Source organism: Trichomycterus rosablanca, chromosome 3, assembly GCF_030014385.1.
Source record: "Trichomycterus rosablanca isolate fTriRos1 chromosome 3, fTriRos1.hap1, whole genome shotgun sequence".
In the NCBI taxonomy this organism is placed as follows: Eukaryota; Metazoa; Chordata; class Actinopteri; order Siluriformes; family Trichomycteridae; genus Trichomycterus; species Trichomycterus rosablanca.
The window spans coordinates 51522851-51541437 of NC_085990.1; the positions used below are offsets into that span (position 1 = coordinate 51522851).

The 18587-nt window shown below is 41.0% G+C and overlaps 1 protein-coding gene across 4 annotated transcripts; it reads left to right on the forward strand.

Annotated features, from left to right (window-relative positions):
- Positions 1-6451: 6451 nt before the first annotated feature.
- LOC134309956 (trichohyalin-like) lies at positions 6452-16041 on the forward strand. 4 transcript variants are annotated; one of them, XM_062991439.1, is made up of 7 exons: positions 6452-6562; positions 7588-8611; positions 10405-10790; positions 13544-13731; positions 13871-15240; positions 15466-15674; positions 15816-16041. In XM_062991439.1, exons 2-5 carry the CDS (start codon positions 7599-7601, stop codon positions 14171-14173), a joined length of 1890 nt encoding a protein of 629 aa, XP_062847509.1. In that variant the 5' UTR covers positions 6452-6562; positions 7588-7598; the 3' UTR covers positions 14174-15240; positions 15466-15674; positions 15816-16041. The 4 variants fall into 4 exon arrangements, with proteins under 4 accessions (XP_062847509.1, XP_062847508.1, XP_062847507.1 ...); XM_062991438.1 differs by having other exon boundaries at positions 15469-15674; XM_062991437.1 differs by having other exon boundaries at positions 15490-15691.
- The last annotated feature ends 2546 nt before the right edge of the window (positions 16042-18587 follow it).

Here is an 18587-nt window from a genome sequence, read left to right on the forward strand (position 1 = left end):
ATCTGTCTGTCTAGCTATCTGTCTGCCTGCCTGTCTGTCTGTCTGTCTGTCTATCTATCTATCTATCTATCTATCTATCTATCTATCTATCTATCTAACTATCTATCTATATATATATATATATACAGTGTATCACAAAAGTGAGTACACCCCTCACATTTCTGCAGATATTTAAGTATATCTTTTCATGGGACAACACTGACAAAATGACACTTTGACACAATGAAAAGTAGTCTGTGTGCAGCTTATATAACAGTGTAAATTTATTCTTCCCTCAAAATAACTCAATATACAGCCATTAATGTCTAAACCACTGGCAACAAAAGTGAGTACACCCCTTAGTGAAAGTTCCTGAAGTGTCAATATTTTGTGTGGCCACCATTATTTCCCAGAACTGCCTTAACTCTCCTGGGCATGGAGTTTACCAGAGCTTCACAGGTTGCCACTGGAATGCTTTTCCACGCCTCCATGACGACATCACGGAGCTGGCGGATATTCGAGACTTTGCGCTCCTCCACCTTCCGCTTGAGGATGCCCCAAAGATGTTCTATTGGGTTTAGGTCTGGAGACATGCTTGGCCAGTGCATCACCTTTACCCTCAGCTTCTTCAATAAAGCAGTGGTCGTCTTAGAGGTGTGTTTGGGGTCATTATCATGCTGGAACACTGCCCTGCGACCCAGTTTCCGGAGGGAGGGGATCATGCTCTGCTTCAGTATTTCACAGTACATATTGGAGTTCATGTGTCCCTCAATGAAATGTAACTCCCCAACACCTGCTGCACTCATGCAGCCCCAGACCATGGCATTCCCACCACCATGCTTGACTGTAGGCATGACACACTTATCTTTGTACTCCTCACCTGATTGCTGCCACACATGCTTGAGACCATCTGAAGCAAATAAATTAATCTTGGTCTCATCAGACCATAGGACATGGTTCCAGTAATCCATGTCCTTTGTTGACATGTCTTCAGCAAACTGTTTGCGGGCTTTTTTGTGTAGAGACTTCAGAAGAGGCTTCCTTCTGGCGTGACAGCCATGCAGACCAATTTGATGTAGTGTGCGGCGTATGGTCTGAGCACTGACAGGCTGACCTCCCACCTTTTCAATCTCTGCAGCAATGCTGACAGCACTCCTGCGCCTATCTTTCAAAGACAGCAGTTGGATGTGACGCTGAGCACGTGCACTCAGCTTCTTTGGACGACCAACGCGAGGTCTGTTCTGAGTGGACCCTGCTCTTTTAAAATGCTGGATGATCTTGGCCACTGTGCTGCAGCTCAGTTTCAAGGTGTTGGCAATCTTCTTGTAGCCTTGGCCATCTTCATGTAGCGCAACAATTCGTCTTTTAAGATCCTCAGAGAGTTCTTTGCCATGAGGTGCCATGTTGGAACTTTCAGTGACCAGTATGAGAGAGTGTGAGAGCTGTACTACTAAATTGAACACACCTGCTCCCTATGCACACCTGAGACCTAGTAACACTAACAAATCACATGACATTTTGGAGGGAAAATGACAAGCAGTGCTCAATTTGGACATTTAGGGGTGTAGTCTCTTAGGGGTGTACTCACTTTTGTTGCCGGTGGTTTAGACATTAATGGCTGTATATTGAGTTATTTTGAGGGAAGAATAAATTTACACTGTTATATAAGCTGCACACAGACTACTTTTCATTGTGTCAAAGTGTCATTTTGTCAGTGTTGTCCCATGAAAAGATATACTTAAATATCTGCAGAAATGTGAGGGGTGTACTCACATTTGTGATACACTGTATATATTTATAAGGGCAGTGATAGCTCAGTGGTTAAGGTACTGGACTAGTAATCAAAAGGTTGCCGGTTCAAACCCCACGACCGCCAAGTTGCCACTGTTGGGTCCCTGAGCAAGGCCCTTAACCCTCAATTGCTCAAAAAATTGTGTTCAGTCATAATTGTAAGTCACTTTGGATAAAAGCGTCTGCTAAATGCCGAAAATGTAAATGTAAATATATAAATATATATATATATCTGTCAGTCTATCTATCTGTCTGCCTGTCTGTCTGTCTGTCTGTCTATCTCTTCATCACAGCACCTGTTAGTGGGGGGGATATATAAGGCAGCAAGTGAACATTTTATCTTTAAAGTTGATGTTAGAAGCAGGAAAAATGGGCGAGCGTGAGGATTTGAGTGAGTTTGATGAGGGCCAGATTGTGATGGCTGGACAACTGGGTCAGAGCATCTCCAAAACTGCAGCTCTTGTGGGGTGTGTCCCGGTCTGCAGTATCTATCAAAAGTAGTCCAAGAAAGAAAAAGTGGTAAAAAGGCGACAGGGTCATGGGCGGCCAAGGCTCATTGATGCACGTGGGGGACGAATGCTGGAGAAGAAGTTCATGCTGGTTCTGATAGAAAGGTGTCAGAATACACAATGCTTCGCAGTCTGTTGTGTATGGGGCTGCATAGCCGCAGACGAGTCAGGGTGCCCATGCTGACCCCTGTCCACCGCCGACAGCGCCAACTATGGGCACGTGAGCATCGGAAATGGACCATGGAGCAATGGAAGAAGGTGGCCTGGTCTGATAAATCAGGTTTTCTTTTACCTGGGGAACACATGACACCAGGATGCACTATGAGAAGAAGACAGGCCGGCGGAGGCAGTGTGATGCTTGTGCGACATCTGCTGGGAAACCTCGGGTCCTGCCATCCATGTGGACGTTACTTTGACACGTAGCACCTACCTATTTTTATTATGTTTTTAATATTTTTCTTTGTTTGTTATATTGACTTGTGGTGTGACTCTATGTAAACACTATTGTAGTAAAGGAATCAAGTGTTTTGAATCAAGTTTTTATTAACTTTAAACTTGTAGCTGATTCACAAATAAAACTTAAACTGAAACTCTGTTTGCAAGAAGTTCCTTCAGAGCCACCTGGTTCTAACTGATTAAAGTTTAGTGTTTTGTGCTTATAATTTTAATAGACATCAGTGCCAGACTAATTAATGATATTCTGTTAAATGATTGGTTAACCAAACTAAAATAAGTATAATAGGACATTAGAGCCATAATAAATCATGGAACTTTTACTTTACACACTTCAGACTTCAGTCCCAGTGTTCAAGTCTAGATTGAAAACATTTATTTACTCAGACTTTTGATTGGTCTTTAAAAATATATATAGACAAAGGTGCAGAGCTTGGGGGTTCATGATCTTGTTACCTGCTCACTCTCCCTTTTAGTTATGCTAAAATAATTAGGGGTGCCGGAGTCTAAAGCTACTCTCTGAAAACCTGATATTTTACTCATAATGATTTCACATTTAACTACATCTTCTGAGGTGGTTCTGACGGAAACCTGTTCATCCTCTCGAGGTTAAAGACTGCAAGTCGAGACTGCAGTGCCAACAATGCTGCTCCTACTAGATGTGACAGCTAGTCTAGTTATAACTTTCAGTTCAATTTAATTTTGTGTTTGTATGATTTGTTTAAATCCTATTTATTTAAAGTATCCTACAGGCCACCCAAGAATGATGGAGGGCCCTGCTGAGTCTGGTTCCTCTCAAGGTTTCTTCCTGTAATTTTAAGGGAGTTTTTCCTTGCCACTGTCGCCCTCGGCTTGCTCAATATGGGGTTTTGGTCTGTTGGTCCTGGATTCTGTTAAGTTGCATGGAGACAATGTCCATTGTAAAAAGCACTATATAAATAAATTTGACTTGACAGTACATTTGAAGGGAAATACTGTTGTACTTTTACTGAAGTGGAGGTCTAAATGAAGGACTTGTGGGGTTAAATCACTTATCTTGTGGGACCCATGATTACTCTTGTTTACATTGTTGATGCAAAGCAATAAAATAAAACAACGTTTCACAGAGGTTGTGAGTAAAGTTTTCTGTAATTTACTTGGCAGCTACGACAATGGAAAATATGAGGCCGACTCTATATTAATGACAATGTGTTTAAAGGACCAAAGCGCTGGGTGTGATGTTCTAGTGTCCATACTTTGACCATGTAGTGAGTTTATTAATGTACAGTAAACAGGTGGATCCTCCATATCCAGGCATCTTATTTATAGCACATTTTTCATTTTAAGTCCAGATTATTAAACAAATATGATGTTGTGTGAAGATAACTGTTTATTGTAATAATTAATAGTAGGGCTGGGCAGTATGACCAAAATTTGTATGAAGATTTTGATGTTTTCATGGTTTTTGAGGACTTTTTTTTGTATGACTGGGACTTTTTATATGTCTGTGGCTGATTTTATTATCATAAGTACATAGAATATAAAATGTTTTAATGTCACCATGTATATAATGAAGGTTTTGAGTACTGTAAGTTTAGCTTGGCCTCACAAAATGACACAATATATGATGGAATCAGTACGAGAGAAACAGATGCAATATATACAATATTTATTGTTTATTTAATATTTAAGTATTGTACAATTACCCTTAGCTCTCTCTTCAACAAATAAAACAATGTTTACAAACTCCACTGTACACTGAAAAGTGGACGACTTTAAATATCTTGATCGAGTCTCGTTCGATTATAGCGTTGGTTTAGCGACTGACCTGAAGTATTTTCACCTCATAAGACAAACCAGGAATCCAGAGTTTTAATTATCGCTCTGAAAGCTTCTTTCTTGACTGATTATAGAGGAATCGTGTCCTTGTATATGTGGATCGTTAATATGTTCGTAATGTCGTTGTTTGTAACGGCCGTGGCTCGACAGATCATGCAGTATATAGTAATTTAGTCTGTTCTAAACTGCCGACATGCCTCATTTCTTTGGCAGGTTCTTCCGGTGCTTATTTGGTCTTCCTCTCTTCATCCTCCATCTGTTGTTTTTTTTTTTTCACCATTTCGAGAAAACCACTCATCTGTTAAATCCATACCATATGTACTGTCATACCATTATAGGAGCCCCAAGAGAAAACCCATGCAGACACAAGGAGAACATGCAAACTCCACACAAGAAATGACCCTTGCCTCCCAGCCAGATATTCAAACCCAGGCCCTTTTTGCTGTGAGGTGACAGGACTACCCACCATGTACATCACACATCATTCTTGTCTAAGACAATGACACAACGTTCTCAGGGTTCTAGTCCTTTCTAAACCCAGGTCACTCACCTAAACTGTTCCATAAGATTCTGAAACAAAAAAACAATAATAAATCATGTAATGGCTGTTAAATATGTAGATGGAGAACAGGTGTTTAACGGGAAGGAAATGGGGTGGAAAGGAAAGAGGTTGAACAGAAAGGACATTGGTGGAGATGGTTTGTTTGTTTGTTTGTTTGTTTGTTTATTAGGATTTTAACGTCATGTTTTACACTTTGGTTACATTCATGACAGGAACGGTAGTTACTCATTACACAAGATTTATCAGTTCACAAGGTTATATCGAACACAGTCATGGACAATTTAGTGTCTCCAATTCACCTCACTTGCACGTCTTTGGACTGTGGGAGGAAACCGGAGCGCCCGGAGGAAACCCACGAGGACACAGGGAGAACATGCAAACTCCACACAGAAAGGACCCGGACCGCCCCACCTGGTGGAGATGGAGAATAGGGTTAAAGATAGGTGGACAGGGAGGAGAGGAAAGATGTTGAACGAGAAGGAAAATGACATTTTCACAAAAGTCATATAGGTGCTGGATAACTTCGTTAAAGGAAAAAAAATAGGGTTTTGTTATATGCAGTGTTCTGTTGTATATGCAATAACAAGGGAAATAAGATGGGAGCAAATACTTTTTTACAGTAGTGTGTCATAAGATTATACATTAGTTTACATAGATGCTGTTAAAGATGCATTTTTGTGCATAAAGGTTAAATTTTTCTTTGTTATTTATTATTTTCATCAGGGCTGATGGATCAATTACATTGTATGTATTCCATGACACCCCCATGCACCCAACAATAATAAAACATTTGTCACTTTGCCAATCTGAACAAATAATTGAATGAATATATAAAATGTTAAAGTAGATTTGTTAAAAATGTGGCAGTGCTTGGTGAAACAGGTCATGTGGGAGCCAAACAGCAGGGTCCTGCCAACCTGGGTTCAAACCTCGTCTTTGGCTCTAAAACATGCATAAAGTGGATTTAATTATGTTAATTCCACTGGTGTGAGTGACAGGGTTTTCAAATGGACATGGATTGACTGCAACCCTGATTAGGATGAAGCACTGTTTAAATTACATTAATTACATGACCACATTATTGCTAAACATTATTATAAAATCATATTAGTAGAGTGGCATCACCTCTATACTGATAGTTCTAAATGTCATGATATTGAAGGGGTGTCCAAATACTTTTGGCCATGCAGTGTAATGTAGCATCATTAGACAGTGTATTAATCAGATATGAGTGTGTGAAGCTCCTCCAGTTCCACCAGCTTTCATTTCTATGTTAGAATGTCAGAGATCCAGCAGCAGCTCCTGATTATGACGTCATAACGGAGCCTCAGCCTGATGTCACACTGTGTTCATGTGTGTCAGTATTAGAGAGCAGAGAGCAGCTACTGACCTGCAGCACACAGAGCATCTCACACAGCAAGATTCAGCCGAACCCCCTTATTTTACAGAGGTACGTGTGATAGATCTGATTTATTAATGTAATACATCAGTAATAAAGTGTTAAAAATGTAAATCTTACATAAAATCTTAAATAAAAACAGCAACAAGTAACAGAATCATGTTATAAATCCATACAGAGACCTGCTTTTAACTCTCCAACTGTGATTTTTCAAAAGTTAAATCATCTTGTTAGTATATTTATGATATAATATAAATTATGTTTATTGTATTTTAATATTTAAACAGTTTAATACAATAAAAGCTGTGACATCTTTCATGTGTATGTATTTAATTTATAAACCACAACAAAATGTGTAAAATAATAATCATTGTTTTATATAAAAAATGAATCATTTAATTGTATTTTCATCAACGACTTAAACCTGATCAGGGTCGCAGTGGGTCCAGCTGACCCGAAAACACTGGGCACAAGGCAGGATTACCCTGGACATCGTGTCTATTCATCTCAGAGCTTTAACCCTGTCAGGATTAAAACCCAGATCTCAGCAGTGGTGGGCTAGTATACAGGGCAGCTGTAGCCTGTATACTAGGTTAAGGTACTGGACTAGTAATCAGAAGGTTGCCGGTTCAAGCCCCACCTCTGCTAGGTTGCAACTGTTGGGCCCTTGAGCAAGGCCCTTAACCCTTAATTGCTTAGATTGTATACTGTCACACTATTGTCAGTCGCTTTGGATAAAGGCGTTTGCTAAATGTCAAAAATGTAAATGTACACTAGAGCTCTGTGCCAGCCGAGCAGCATTTCTATTCTTTATTATACTTAAAAATAAATAGTAAAAGAAACTCATGCAAACAAAAATGTTCTTCAGTAACAGCAGCAGCAATAGCAATAACACAAGTAATTAATAATAATAATAATAATAATAATAATAATAATGTACATTCTTAGACTTGTAGAGCTGTAACTACTGCATTAGGTCTTAAATAATGTTGGGCAGGTCACATTGTGATGATAAATTCTTTTAAATCTCTTCTAAGATTATGATCGTTCTGAATGGTTTCTAAATGACTTTTCAGACTAAAACAGCATGAAAAAAAGCAGAAGGATCCTAAAGCTCCTCTTCTCCTGTGGAAGCTGGAAAGACGAGTGTCAGGGTGAGGAGGAGAAAGAGAAAGAGCTGAAGAGAAAGGAAAAAGATGAGAGACAGATGAAGCTGGAGGAGAAGAAAAAGCAGAAGGAGAGAAAAAGAGAGAAGGAGAAGGAGGAAACTGGAAGACTGACCTGGTGGATTCAATGGAGATCGAGCCGGGTTAAGAAGAAGGAACTAAAGAAACTCAAAGAGCTGGAGAAACAATCACAGCTGAAAGAAGAGAGGGAGAGAGAAACAGAAAAAGAGCAAATTCAACAGAATAAAGAGAAGGAAAAAGAAATAGAGGAGAAAGAAAGAGCGATAGAGGAGAAAGAAAGAGAGATAGAGGAGAAAATAAGAGAGTTAAAGGAGGAGAAAGTGAGAGTAATGAGGAAGATGAGAAAGAGAAAGATGGAGAAGAGAAGAGAAATGAGAAAAATGAAGGAGGAAATAAAAGAGATGGAGGAGGAGATAGTGAGAGAGACGGAGGAGGAGAAGAAAATACGAGAGTTAAAGGAGGAGAAACTGAGCCAGATGAAGATAAAGAAATGGAAAGAAACGATAAAAAAGAAGAAAGGGGGAGAGCTGGAGAGGTGGCTAATGAGGAAAAGTGTGACGACAAAAGAGAGAGAGATGGATGAGAATAACATGACAGAGATGGAGGAGAAGGAAGTAAGAGCGATACAGAGGAAAAAAAGAATGTTAAAGGAGGAGAAAGGGAAAGAGATGAAGAAGAAGACGAGGAAAGAAATGGAGGAGGAGGAGAAAGTGAGAGAGCTGGACAATAAGATAATGAGAAAGATGGAGAGGAAGAGAGAGCTGGAGAAGAAGATAATGAGAAGGATGGAGAAAGTGAGAGAGCTGGAGAAGAATGTGAGCGAGCTGGAGAAAAGGATAATGAGAGAGCTGGAGAAAGAGAGAGAGCTGGAGGAGAAAGAAAGACAGATGAACATGGTGATGACCAGGCAGAGGTGGGTTCATTAACTCTATATGAAAGCAGATGTACATGTTGAGCTGGGGATTGTGATTATTACCAGAGTATCTCTGTACAGAAAACACTAAATCACTTTTTAACCGCAGACGTGCTCGGATTTATCGGCCGTAGAATAACTGAGATGAACTTTATATTACAGTATAAGTAGCTGGAGGTGGTTGGATTTTACAGCAGCTAATAAAGAGCAGAATTTAAAGGCACAGCCAGTGCAGATCGCACGATGAGCTACAGCTTTAATACACAGAGACCAAAAACAAGCTCAGATTTTTAGTTTGGCCTCCTTTGTACATCTAGCAGAGATGTTCACAAGTCACAAAATACGAGTCCGAGTCACAAGTCTTTAGGCTAGTGTCCCAGTCAAGTCATGAGTCTTTAGACTAGAGTCCAAGTCGTGACGAGTCTTTAGGCTAGAGCCCGAGTCGAGTCTTGAGTCAGAGTCAAGTCACGAGTCTTTAGGCTAGAGTCCGAGTCAAGTCACGAGTCTTTAGGCTAGATTCCGAGTCGAGTCACGAGTCTTTAGGCTAGAGTCTAAGTCAAGTCACAAGTCTTTAGGCTAGAGTCCGAGTCGAGTCACGAGTCTTTAGGCTAGAGTCCGAGTCGAGTCACGAGTCTTTAGACTAGAGTCTGAGTCAAGTCACAAGTCTTTAGGCTAGAGTCCGAGTCAAGTCACGAGTCTTTAGGCTAGAGTCCGAGTCAAGTCACGAGTCTTTAGGCTAGAGTCCGAGTCGAGTCAAAAGTCTGTAGGCTAGAGTCTAAGTGAAGTCACGAGTCTTTAGGCTAGAGTCCGAGTCGAGTCACAAGTCTGTAGGCTAGAGTCCAAGTGAAGTCACAAGTCTTTAGGCTAGAGTACGAGTCGAGTCACAAGTCTGTAGGCTAGAGTCTAAGTGAAGTCACAAGTCTTTAGGCTAGAGTCCGAGTCGAGTCACAAGTCTTTAGGCTAGAGTCCGAGTCAAGTCACGAGTCTTTAAGCTAGAGTCCAAGTGGAGTCACGAGTCTTTAGACTAGAGTCTGAGTCAAGTCAGGAGTCTTTAGGCTAGAGTCCGAGTCAAGTCACGAGTCTTTAGACTAGAGTCCGAGTCGAGTCACGAGTCTTTAGACTAGAGTCTGAGTCAAGTCACGAGTCTTTAGACTAGAGTCCGAGTCAAGTCACGAGTCTTTAGACTAGAGTCCGATTCGAATCACAAGTCTTTAGGCTAGAGTCCGAGTTGTCCCGGTTGTGAAGTCAAACATGAACTCGTTAGAAAGCCGATCAAGCGTTTCATTAACACATCATCTGTGTGACGCAAACTGAATAAATGCAAATAACAGCATTTCTTACTAACAATTACAATCAGAAGGTCTGGTTGTTTCAACCATTAGCGCCAATTCTGTAGGAGCGTTCCATTCACATTATCTGTTACTGCGAAGTGCACTACGTAGGGTATTCCACCATTTTAAGTAGGGAGCAACGCTTCATCACTATGCCGGAAGCTGGCTGGAACATTTACCCACTGCGTGCGTTACAGGTTAAGACGGTCGGAGCGTTATTAGAGAGCAGAAGTCTGAGCAGTAGCGAGTCACGAGTCTGAGTCCGAGTCATTTAAAACGAGTCGAGTCTGAAGTCGCTGTGTGTGCAACTTACGTGCGACTCGGACTCGAGTCCACATCTCTGACATCTAGCACTAAACGTTTCCTCATCTAGAAAGATGACATGGTCCTTTATCTTCTGTACAATGAGCGGTTTAAAAGTCCTAATGAGCATGTCAGTAAAAACTCTCTTATATCCTGTAGCAAAAACACACAAAACCACGTCGGGAGCAGCGAACAGGATCAGGTGAAGATTCAGAAACCAGAACCTGTGATCATCGACATGCGCCCACTCGTACCGAGCCCAGACCCTGAAGAAGACGAGTCCGGTCGGTGCTCCAGCTCCTCGGCTGCCCTCAGCACGACCCCAACTCCAGAGAGAAGTGTGAAAGACGAGACTAAAAGTGACGAGGAAGAACAGATCGCTGAGGAGAAGAGCCAGAGCAGAGGAAAAGAGGACACGCCCAAATCCAAGAGCACGATGAGACGCATAGTGGGCTGGATTACTAATAAAATGAGGAGGCACTACCAGAAACAGATCAGTGAGAGTATGGAGAGAGAGTTGATCCTTAAACACGCCTGCATTGCCTGTAAGTTAGTTTATTTACATTCAGAATTATTAGGATGAGTGAATGATTGGCTGGTATCAACTGGGTCTTTGCAATGAGACGCCAACTCCAACGTACCAGTATAACCAAAGTCAGTTACTGTTGCTGTTAAGGTGGAACTTGTACATACACTTGTAGAAGACATTTATTTCATGCCAGTCTTGGGATTTCAAGTATCAGAACACGTCTTTGTCCATTAAAAACAAGTCAAGTCAAGTCAAGTCAACTTTATTTATATAGCGCTTTTTACAATATACATTGTCTCAAAGCAACTTTACAAAATCCAGGACCAACAGATACAAAAACCCCTGTTGAGCAAGCCGAGGGCGACTGTGGCAAGGAAAAACTCCCTGAAAATTACAGGAAGAAACCTTGAGAGGAACCAGACTCAGCAGGGCCCATCCTTCTTGGGTGGCCTGGAGGATACTTTAAATAAATACACGATTTACACAGAGCATACGAACACAGAATTAAATGATCTAAAAGTCATAACTGGTAATAAATAGATAAATAAACAATTAAATAATAATAGAGTTGTTATCCACTCTAGTCTTCAATAAAGTCTGTAGTGATTTCTTGTCGTTGCAATTACTCCAGACCCGTCACATCTGACAGGAGCAGCATCGTTGTCCCGGCAGTCTCGACTTTAATCCTTAACCTCGGCGGGTAAACAGGTTTCCATCAGAATGCCCTCGGGGTAAAACAACAGAGAATGTAGTTAATAATGTACAATGCTAGTTGAGTAAAACAGTTTTACAGAGAGTTTTAGACTCCGGCAGCCCTGAGTATTACAGCATAACTAAAAGGGAGAGCGAGCAGGTAACAAGGTCATGAAGGCTTTCACAGGACATCAGCGCCCACCTCTCCTACCCAAACCGGAGTGATCGCACAAGAGAGGCATAACGACAGCAACCCAACATCCCTGATCACCACAAGTTTCTATGAACAAGAACCCCCAAGCTCTGCGCCTTTGTCTATACTAATCAAAAGCCTGAGAAAATAAATATGTTTTCAGTCTAGACTTAAACATTGAGACTGTGTCCGAATCCCGAACAGAGGCAGGAAGATTATTCCAAAGTTGTGGAGCTTTGTAAGAAAACGCTCTTCCACCAGCCGTGATCTTTTTAATCCTAGGAACTATAAGTAACCCTGCATCTTGTGAACAAAGTGGACATGTTGGGTTGTAGTAATTAATAAACTCACTCATACTGTGGAGCCAGACCATGTAGCGCTTTATAAGTTAGTAAAAGTATTTTGTAATCAATGCGAAATTTAACTGGCAGCCAGTGTAGAGATGATAGAACAGGAGTAATATGGTCAAATTTTTTAGTTCTAGTTAGCACTCGAGCTGCTGCATTTTGAACTAACTGGAGTTTGTTTAAGGATCTACCAGAGCATCCAGTTAGAAGAGCATTACAATAATCTAACCGAGAAGTTATAAACGCATGGATCAGTTTTTCGGCGTCATTAACAGATAGTATATTTCTTATTTTAGAAATGTTACGCAAATGATAGAAAGCAACTCTAGTAATATTATTAACGTGTGTATCAAATGAGAGATCTGAATCTATTGTGACACCTAAGTTTTTTACATCTGGGCTGGGAGTAACAGAGAACGTGTTTAAGTTTAGCACCAGGTTAGACAACTTGTCTCTTGCAGCTTTAGAGCCAACAAGTAAAACCTCAGTTTTATCTAAATTAAGTAAAAGAAAATTACAAGACATCCAGTTTTTTATGTCGTTTACACAATCTTCAATCTTACTGATTGTGTCAGTATCATTTGGTTTGGCTGATATATACAGCTGTGTGTCATCAGCATAGCAGTGAAAGTTTATGCCATGTTTATGAATAATTTCACCTAGTGGAAGCATATAGAGTGTAAATAATAGCGGTCCCAGTACCGACCCCTGTGGAACACCATACTTTACTTTTGTAGTTTCCGAGCATTTATTATTTACATAAACGAATTGAGAGCGGTCAGTCAAATATGATTTGAACCAAGAGAGTGCGAGTCCTTTAACACCTACTGTATTTTCTAGCCTCTCCAGTAAAATGTTATGATCGACCGTATCAAACGCTGCGCTAAGATCTAATAGAACAAGAAAAGAGACACATCCATTTTCAGAAGACATTAACAACTCGTTAACTACTCTAATTAATGCGGTTTCGGTACTATGGTTGGGTCTAAATCCTGATTGAAATTTTTCATGAATACAATTTTCATTCAAATAAGAACATAACTGTTTGGAAACAACTTTTTCTAATATCTTTGAGACAAAAGGAAGGTTTGAAATTGGCCTATAATTAGATCAAACATGTGGATCAAGATTAGGTTTTTTAATCAGGGGTTTAATAACGGCACTTTTAAACAATTTAGGTACATATCCAAGGCTAAGGGATGCATTGATTAATGTAAGCAGGGGCTCTACAATAGCTGGGAGTAAATCTTTAAGTAAACGAGTTGGAACAGGATCGAGTATACACGATGATGACTTCGATGATTTAATCAACACAGTTAGTTCATTTTGGGAGATTGGATTAAAGGAATTTAGTTGGATTAACTCGTTACTGTTATCATCACTGTTCTCACCAATGCAACACTGTTGCAGAAATCACTAAAAGCAAAACTGCCATTATTGTTCTAAATGTATTAAAATACCTGTATGTAGATTTTACATTAATTATATTATAAGCTACCTGCAGTTTATACCATTAAATGTTCTATCTCCAAACAGTGTTTAGTGATGAATTGCAAGGATATGAAGTGATAGAAGAGGTCGACTGTGAAAGAAAGAAGCAAGAGCGCCTTAAAAAGAAAATAGAAAAATGGCAGGGGCTGAAAAATGATTTTAGTATCCGGGAGCAGGAGCGTGAAGAAAAAAGAGCAAAGAAAGCAAAGGATAAGAAGAAGAAGGAGGAGAAGGTAAGGAGAACACAGCTAGCTCTAGCGATATACTTTAACTCTTGCTAGAGTCACACTGCATCACTAAAATTTTATTTTAATTTAGTTGTTAAACGTTCACATGATATTTTATAATAATCCTGTTTAAAACGTTCTTCAGGACCAAGAAATTCTGCAACCTGATCCTGATTTCTCACCAAGGGAACCTGTGGTCATCACCAAACAGCCACTTGTACCGAGTCCAGAACCCAAAGAGGAAGACGAGTCACATCAGCAAACTGATTTATCAAAAACTAAAGTCAGGCTAATCACGAAAGAGCCAAAAAATCAGGGACCGAAACCCACAGTTGATGAGTCTCGTCAGTGCACGAGCTCCCTGTCAGAGGAACCTCAACCTGATTTCTCAGACTGTAAAGTCAGGCTCATCATGGTACAGCCGATCAATCCAAGCCCAGACCCCTGAGATGATGACGCCCTTTAGTGCTCTTGCTCCCTGTTTCCCCCAAAACACTGCTGCACCCCATAGGAGTTCCTCATAACTGCTGTAATTACGGCCTCTGCTGGCTGTGTGATGGCACCTACACCAGTGGTCCCCAACCACCAGGCCGCGAGCCGGTTCCATTTATTACCGGGCCGCACAGAAGGAATACATATTTAGAGATCGCTACATCAGCAATGAAAACACTTTTTTATGGGTGTTATTGTTTCTAATCACCCCTGGGTGGGAGCAACGTCTTGTTGCAGTAAAAAAAAGGTCATTTGTGGGTAGTACAGTTATTCTATTTAAATTCCTCACGCCCCCGCCGGTCCGTGAAATTATGTTTTATATGAAACCGGTCCGTGGTGCAAAAAAGGTTGGGGAGCACTGACCTACACGATGAGACGTGGCATAATGGAGAGCAGTGCGTGACTCTCCGTATGCGATACAGATCTCCATATGAACACGCCTTGTTCAGGTGAAAAGAAGCGGTTGGCTACTGCACACGTGTCGGAGGGGGCGTGTGTTAGTCACGGCTCTCCTCAGTCAGGAGTGGAGGTCTGCAGCAGTACAGGTGGAAATACAAATCTGGATAAAAATGGGGAAAATGCATTAAACAAAAAAAACATCCAAATTGGCACAAAGAGGATTAAAAACATTGATGAAGGAGAACTGCAACCAGAGCAGCTCTCATGATGCCACGCTAATAAACAGGATGAGCATAAAGACAGGAGCACAATGGGGCGAAAGTGGGAAAGGGGGTGGGGGGTCAGTCAAAAAATGAAGCAGCAGTACAGGTGGAAATACAAATCCGGTAAATAAAAATGGGGGGAAAATGTATTAAAAAACATCCAAATTGGCACAAAGAGGATAGAAAACATTGATCTGATGATGCTATGCTAATAAACAGGATGAGCCTAAAGACAGGAGCACGATGGACTGCATAGTGGTGAAGGGGGTGGGGGGTCAGTCAAAAAATGAAAGAGTCAGACCAAAGACTGAAAGGAGCCTGAAGAGAGACAAGGAATCAGGACACAAGTTCTTCTACATCAGTAAGTCAGATGTTTACATACACTTGGAACATGTATGTTACAGCAGTCTTGAGATTTTAATAGTTTCTGGTTAAAAAATGATATAATTTAGCAAATAACCACCAAACCCAGAGTTTCCTGCTATTACAGAATTATATTTTACCTTATTACAGGTGTAAAAATTATAGAATAATTAACTTCATCTTAATTAGTGATGTAAACTGCTGTATGTGTTTTCTGAACCAGCAGATTCTCTTCCTCTCCAAACAGGATCCACTGACACTCAAACAGGGCAAAGTGGCTGATCATGAAAGGGTGAAGAAAAAGAATCAGGGGTTGGAGAGCTGGATTAGGAAATGAGAAGCGAGACGGGTAGAAAATAGGCAGCAGAGACCTGAAAAAAGAACAAAAGAAGAGAAAGAAGAATCAGAGGATGACGAGGAGGAGAACAGCAGGTAAAGAAAAGCCAGAGGTACCATCAAGCTCTAGCTCAGTCAACATCATGAATGTGTTTCACCATTAACAGCTTAAATCTGATTTTATTACTAGATCACACGTTCACATTCATGTTTAACTTAATTCTGATCTCACTGTAGCTTCAGGAGTGAGAGACCATGCAGCCTGGTTCAGTTTCAATCAGGTGAATTGAGATCAGCTCTAAAAGGAGGAGAAAAGGCATCAGACATTACAGGCTAGCAGGAGAAAGTGGAATGATGAAGGCAAAAGAAACTAAGATAAAAAAACTGAAAACGTTTTTCTCTGGACCAACAAGCTCCCGTACAACCTCCAGCTTCATTAAGATCAATAAACTGCTAACTGCGATGCACTGTCTTTTTATTTAAACACTTTATTGGTTATGTTCAAAGTTGGCTTTTTAATAATTGGCTTTCAGTGGTTCCTCCTACTGAGTCTTGCTTCCTCTCAAGGTTTCTGAACATAAATATGTAGCCACACCCAGTTCTGACTGGAAAAAAATATGATATGCTTCCAACTGTGGCAACAGTTTGAGGAGGGCTCTTTTCTGTTTCACCTTGACTTTACCCATTTGCACAAAGCAAGGTCCATGACGACATGAATTGATGAGCATTTGCTCTGGAAAAATGCCCTTGTACACAGCCCTGACCATAACCCTACTGTTACGTGCCAGCCTAGGGCATGGGCGGCTCGATCCTTAGGGCGATCGGGCGACGCACCACCAAAGGACAAAAGGGAAGAAATTTTTCTATCACATTCAGCGTTCAGTGTTAAACTAGCTGTGACTGTTCTGGACAGTCTGTCTTGCCTCTGAATATCGTAGTCCAATCAGTGTCGAGTTGTGTTTTGTACAGTACCGCCCCTTTTGGGCGATTTCAGTCTGATAAAATTCGCCCGGATTGCTCTGATAGACTCTCATATTAAGGCACTTTTTTTCGAACTGCAGGTGCTGCAATACAATCCGTATGGGTTCCGGGAGGGCTCCCACTTACGTGCTTGCGTCACACGCAACCTGGTGTAGCGATCTGGTCAACATGACTACCATCACCTCAGTTCGGAGCAACTCCATCATGTCATTAAGGGAAATGCCATTCAGTCATCGTAGTCATCAGGATAAATTAGCAACTAAAGAATTAGGGCCATCCAGACCAAATTTAAACATCAAGTATCTACAAAGGGGGGAAAATCATATAAGTTACAAGTAAATTACAAGTAATGTTATTTTTAAATTGTGAATTGTGATAGCACTTATTGTATCTCCCCAATTGCTTAATTGTTCTTCTTTATTCATTGCATTCTGTTCAATGTGTAATGTTATATGAACGTTCTTTTTTAATGTTTTTTTTAAACAAAATTTTAAAGAGTATGTGTGATATTCTTTAGACGCATATTGGGAAAAATTATATTCAACATATTAATAACTTTAATAGCTTTTAAAATATTCACTTTTACCCGGTAGACTATTCTCAGTAAAAAGGAGATTAATTAGGTAAAAAGATTAACACTAAATTAGTCCCTTTAATTAAATTAAATTAAATTCCCTGTAGCTTATTAATGTGACATGTATCCTACATTTGTCTGAACAGTTTATAATTCTAAACTAATGTGTACACACAAAACAAAAATGCTTCACTTCACATGTTGGGTTGCAACTAACGATTATTTTCCTAATCAGTTACTTTTACTACTTCTAGCTGACCAGTGTTACACACTGCCTTGAATATTTAGGATTTGGTGCCATCTTCTGGTAGCAAGACTTTAGTAAAGAAAGCAAATAATCAATTTATTTTTTATTAACCATATAATCCAATTCGGGGCTGCAGTGGGTCTTAAACCTTCCAGAAAACATTCTCCTTAGTCCTGCCTATTACAAGAGACACACTGACTGAATTTGAAATAGCTAATCCACCTTCTGCACCGTTTGGGAAATGATTGTTGTTCCATAAAATGGTGAAGAAGAGTGAAAACAGCAAGGGCTAAATTGTTATGCTATAGCAAGTACCCATCAACAGTGTCCCTCGGATGAACAAGCCACAAATCGCCAACAGGTTGTTGGGTTGCCAAGAATCATTGATGCCAGGAGATATGAACACCATGCCATCTGGTTCAGACCAACATTAGAGCTACTTCGGCTCATTTTGTGCATAGGGCAGCATGCTCGCAGGCCAGTCAATGTGCCCACTCCAGCCCACTCCTGTTCACCACTGAAGGCATGCATGCAGTAGACTATTAGTTAGGGTATTGAACTATTAATCAGAGAGTTGCTGGTTCAAGCCCCTGGTACTGACACACCCCCATACCATGACAGACCCTGGTACTGACACACCCCCATACCATGACAGACCCTGGTACTGACACACCCTCATACCATGACAGACCCTGGTACTGACACACCCCATACCATGACAGACCCTGGCACTGACACACCCCCATACCATGACAGACCCTGGTACTGAAACACCCCCATACCATGACAGACCCTGGCACTGACACACCCCCATACCATGACAGACCCTGGTACTGACACACCCCCATACCATGACAGACCCTGGTACTGACACACCCCCATACCATGACACACCCTGGTACTGACACACCCCCATACCATGACAGACCCTGGTACTGACACACCCCATACCATGACAGACCCTGGCACTGACACACCCCCATACCATGACAGACCCTGGTACTGACACACCCCCATACCATGACAGACCCTGGTACTGACACACCCCCATACCATGACAGACCCTGGTACTGACACACCCCCATACCATGACAGACCCTGGTACTGACACACCCCATACCATGACAGACTCTGGTACTGACACACCCCATACCATGACAGACCCTGGTACTGACACACCCCCATACCATGACAGACCCTGGTACTG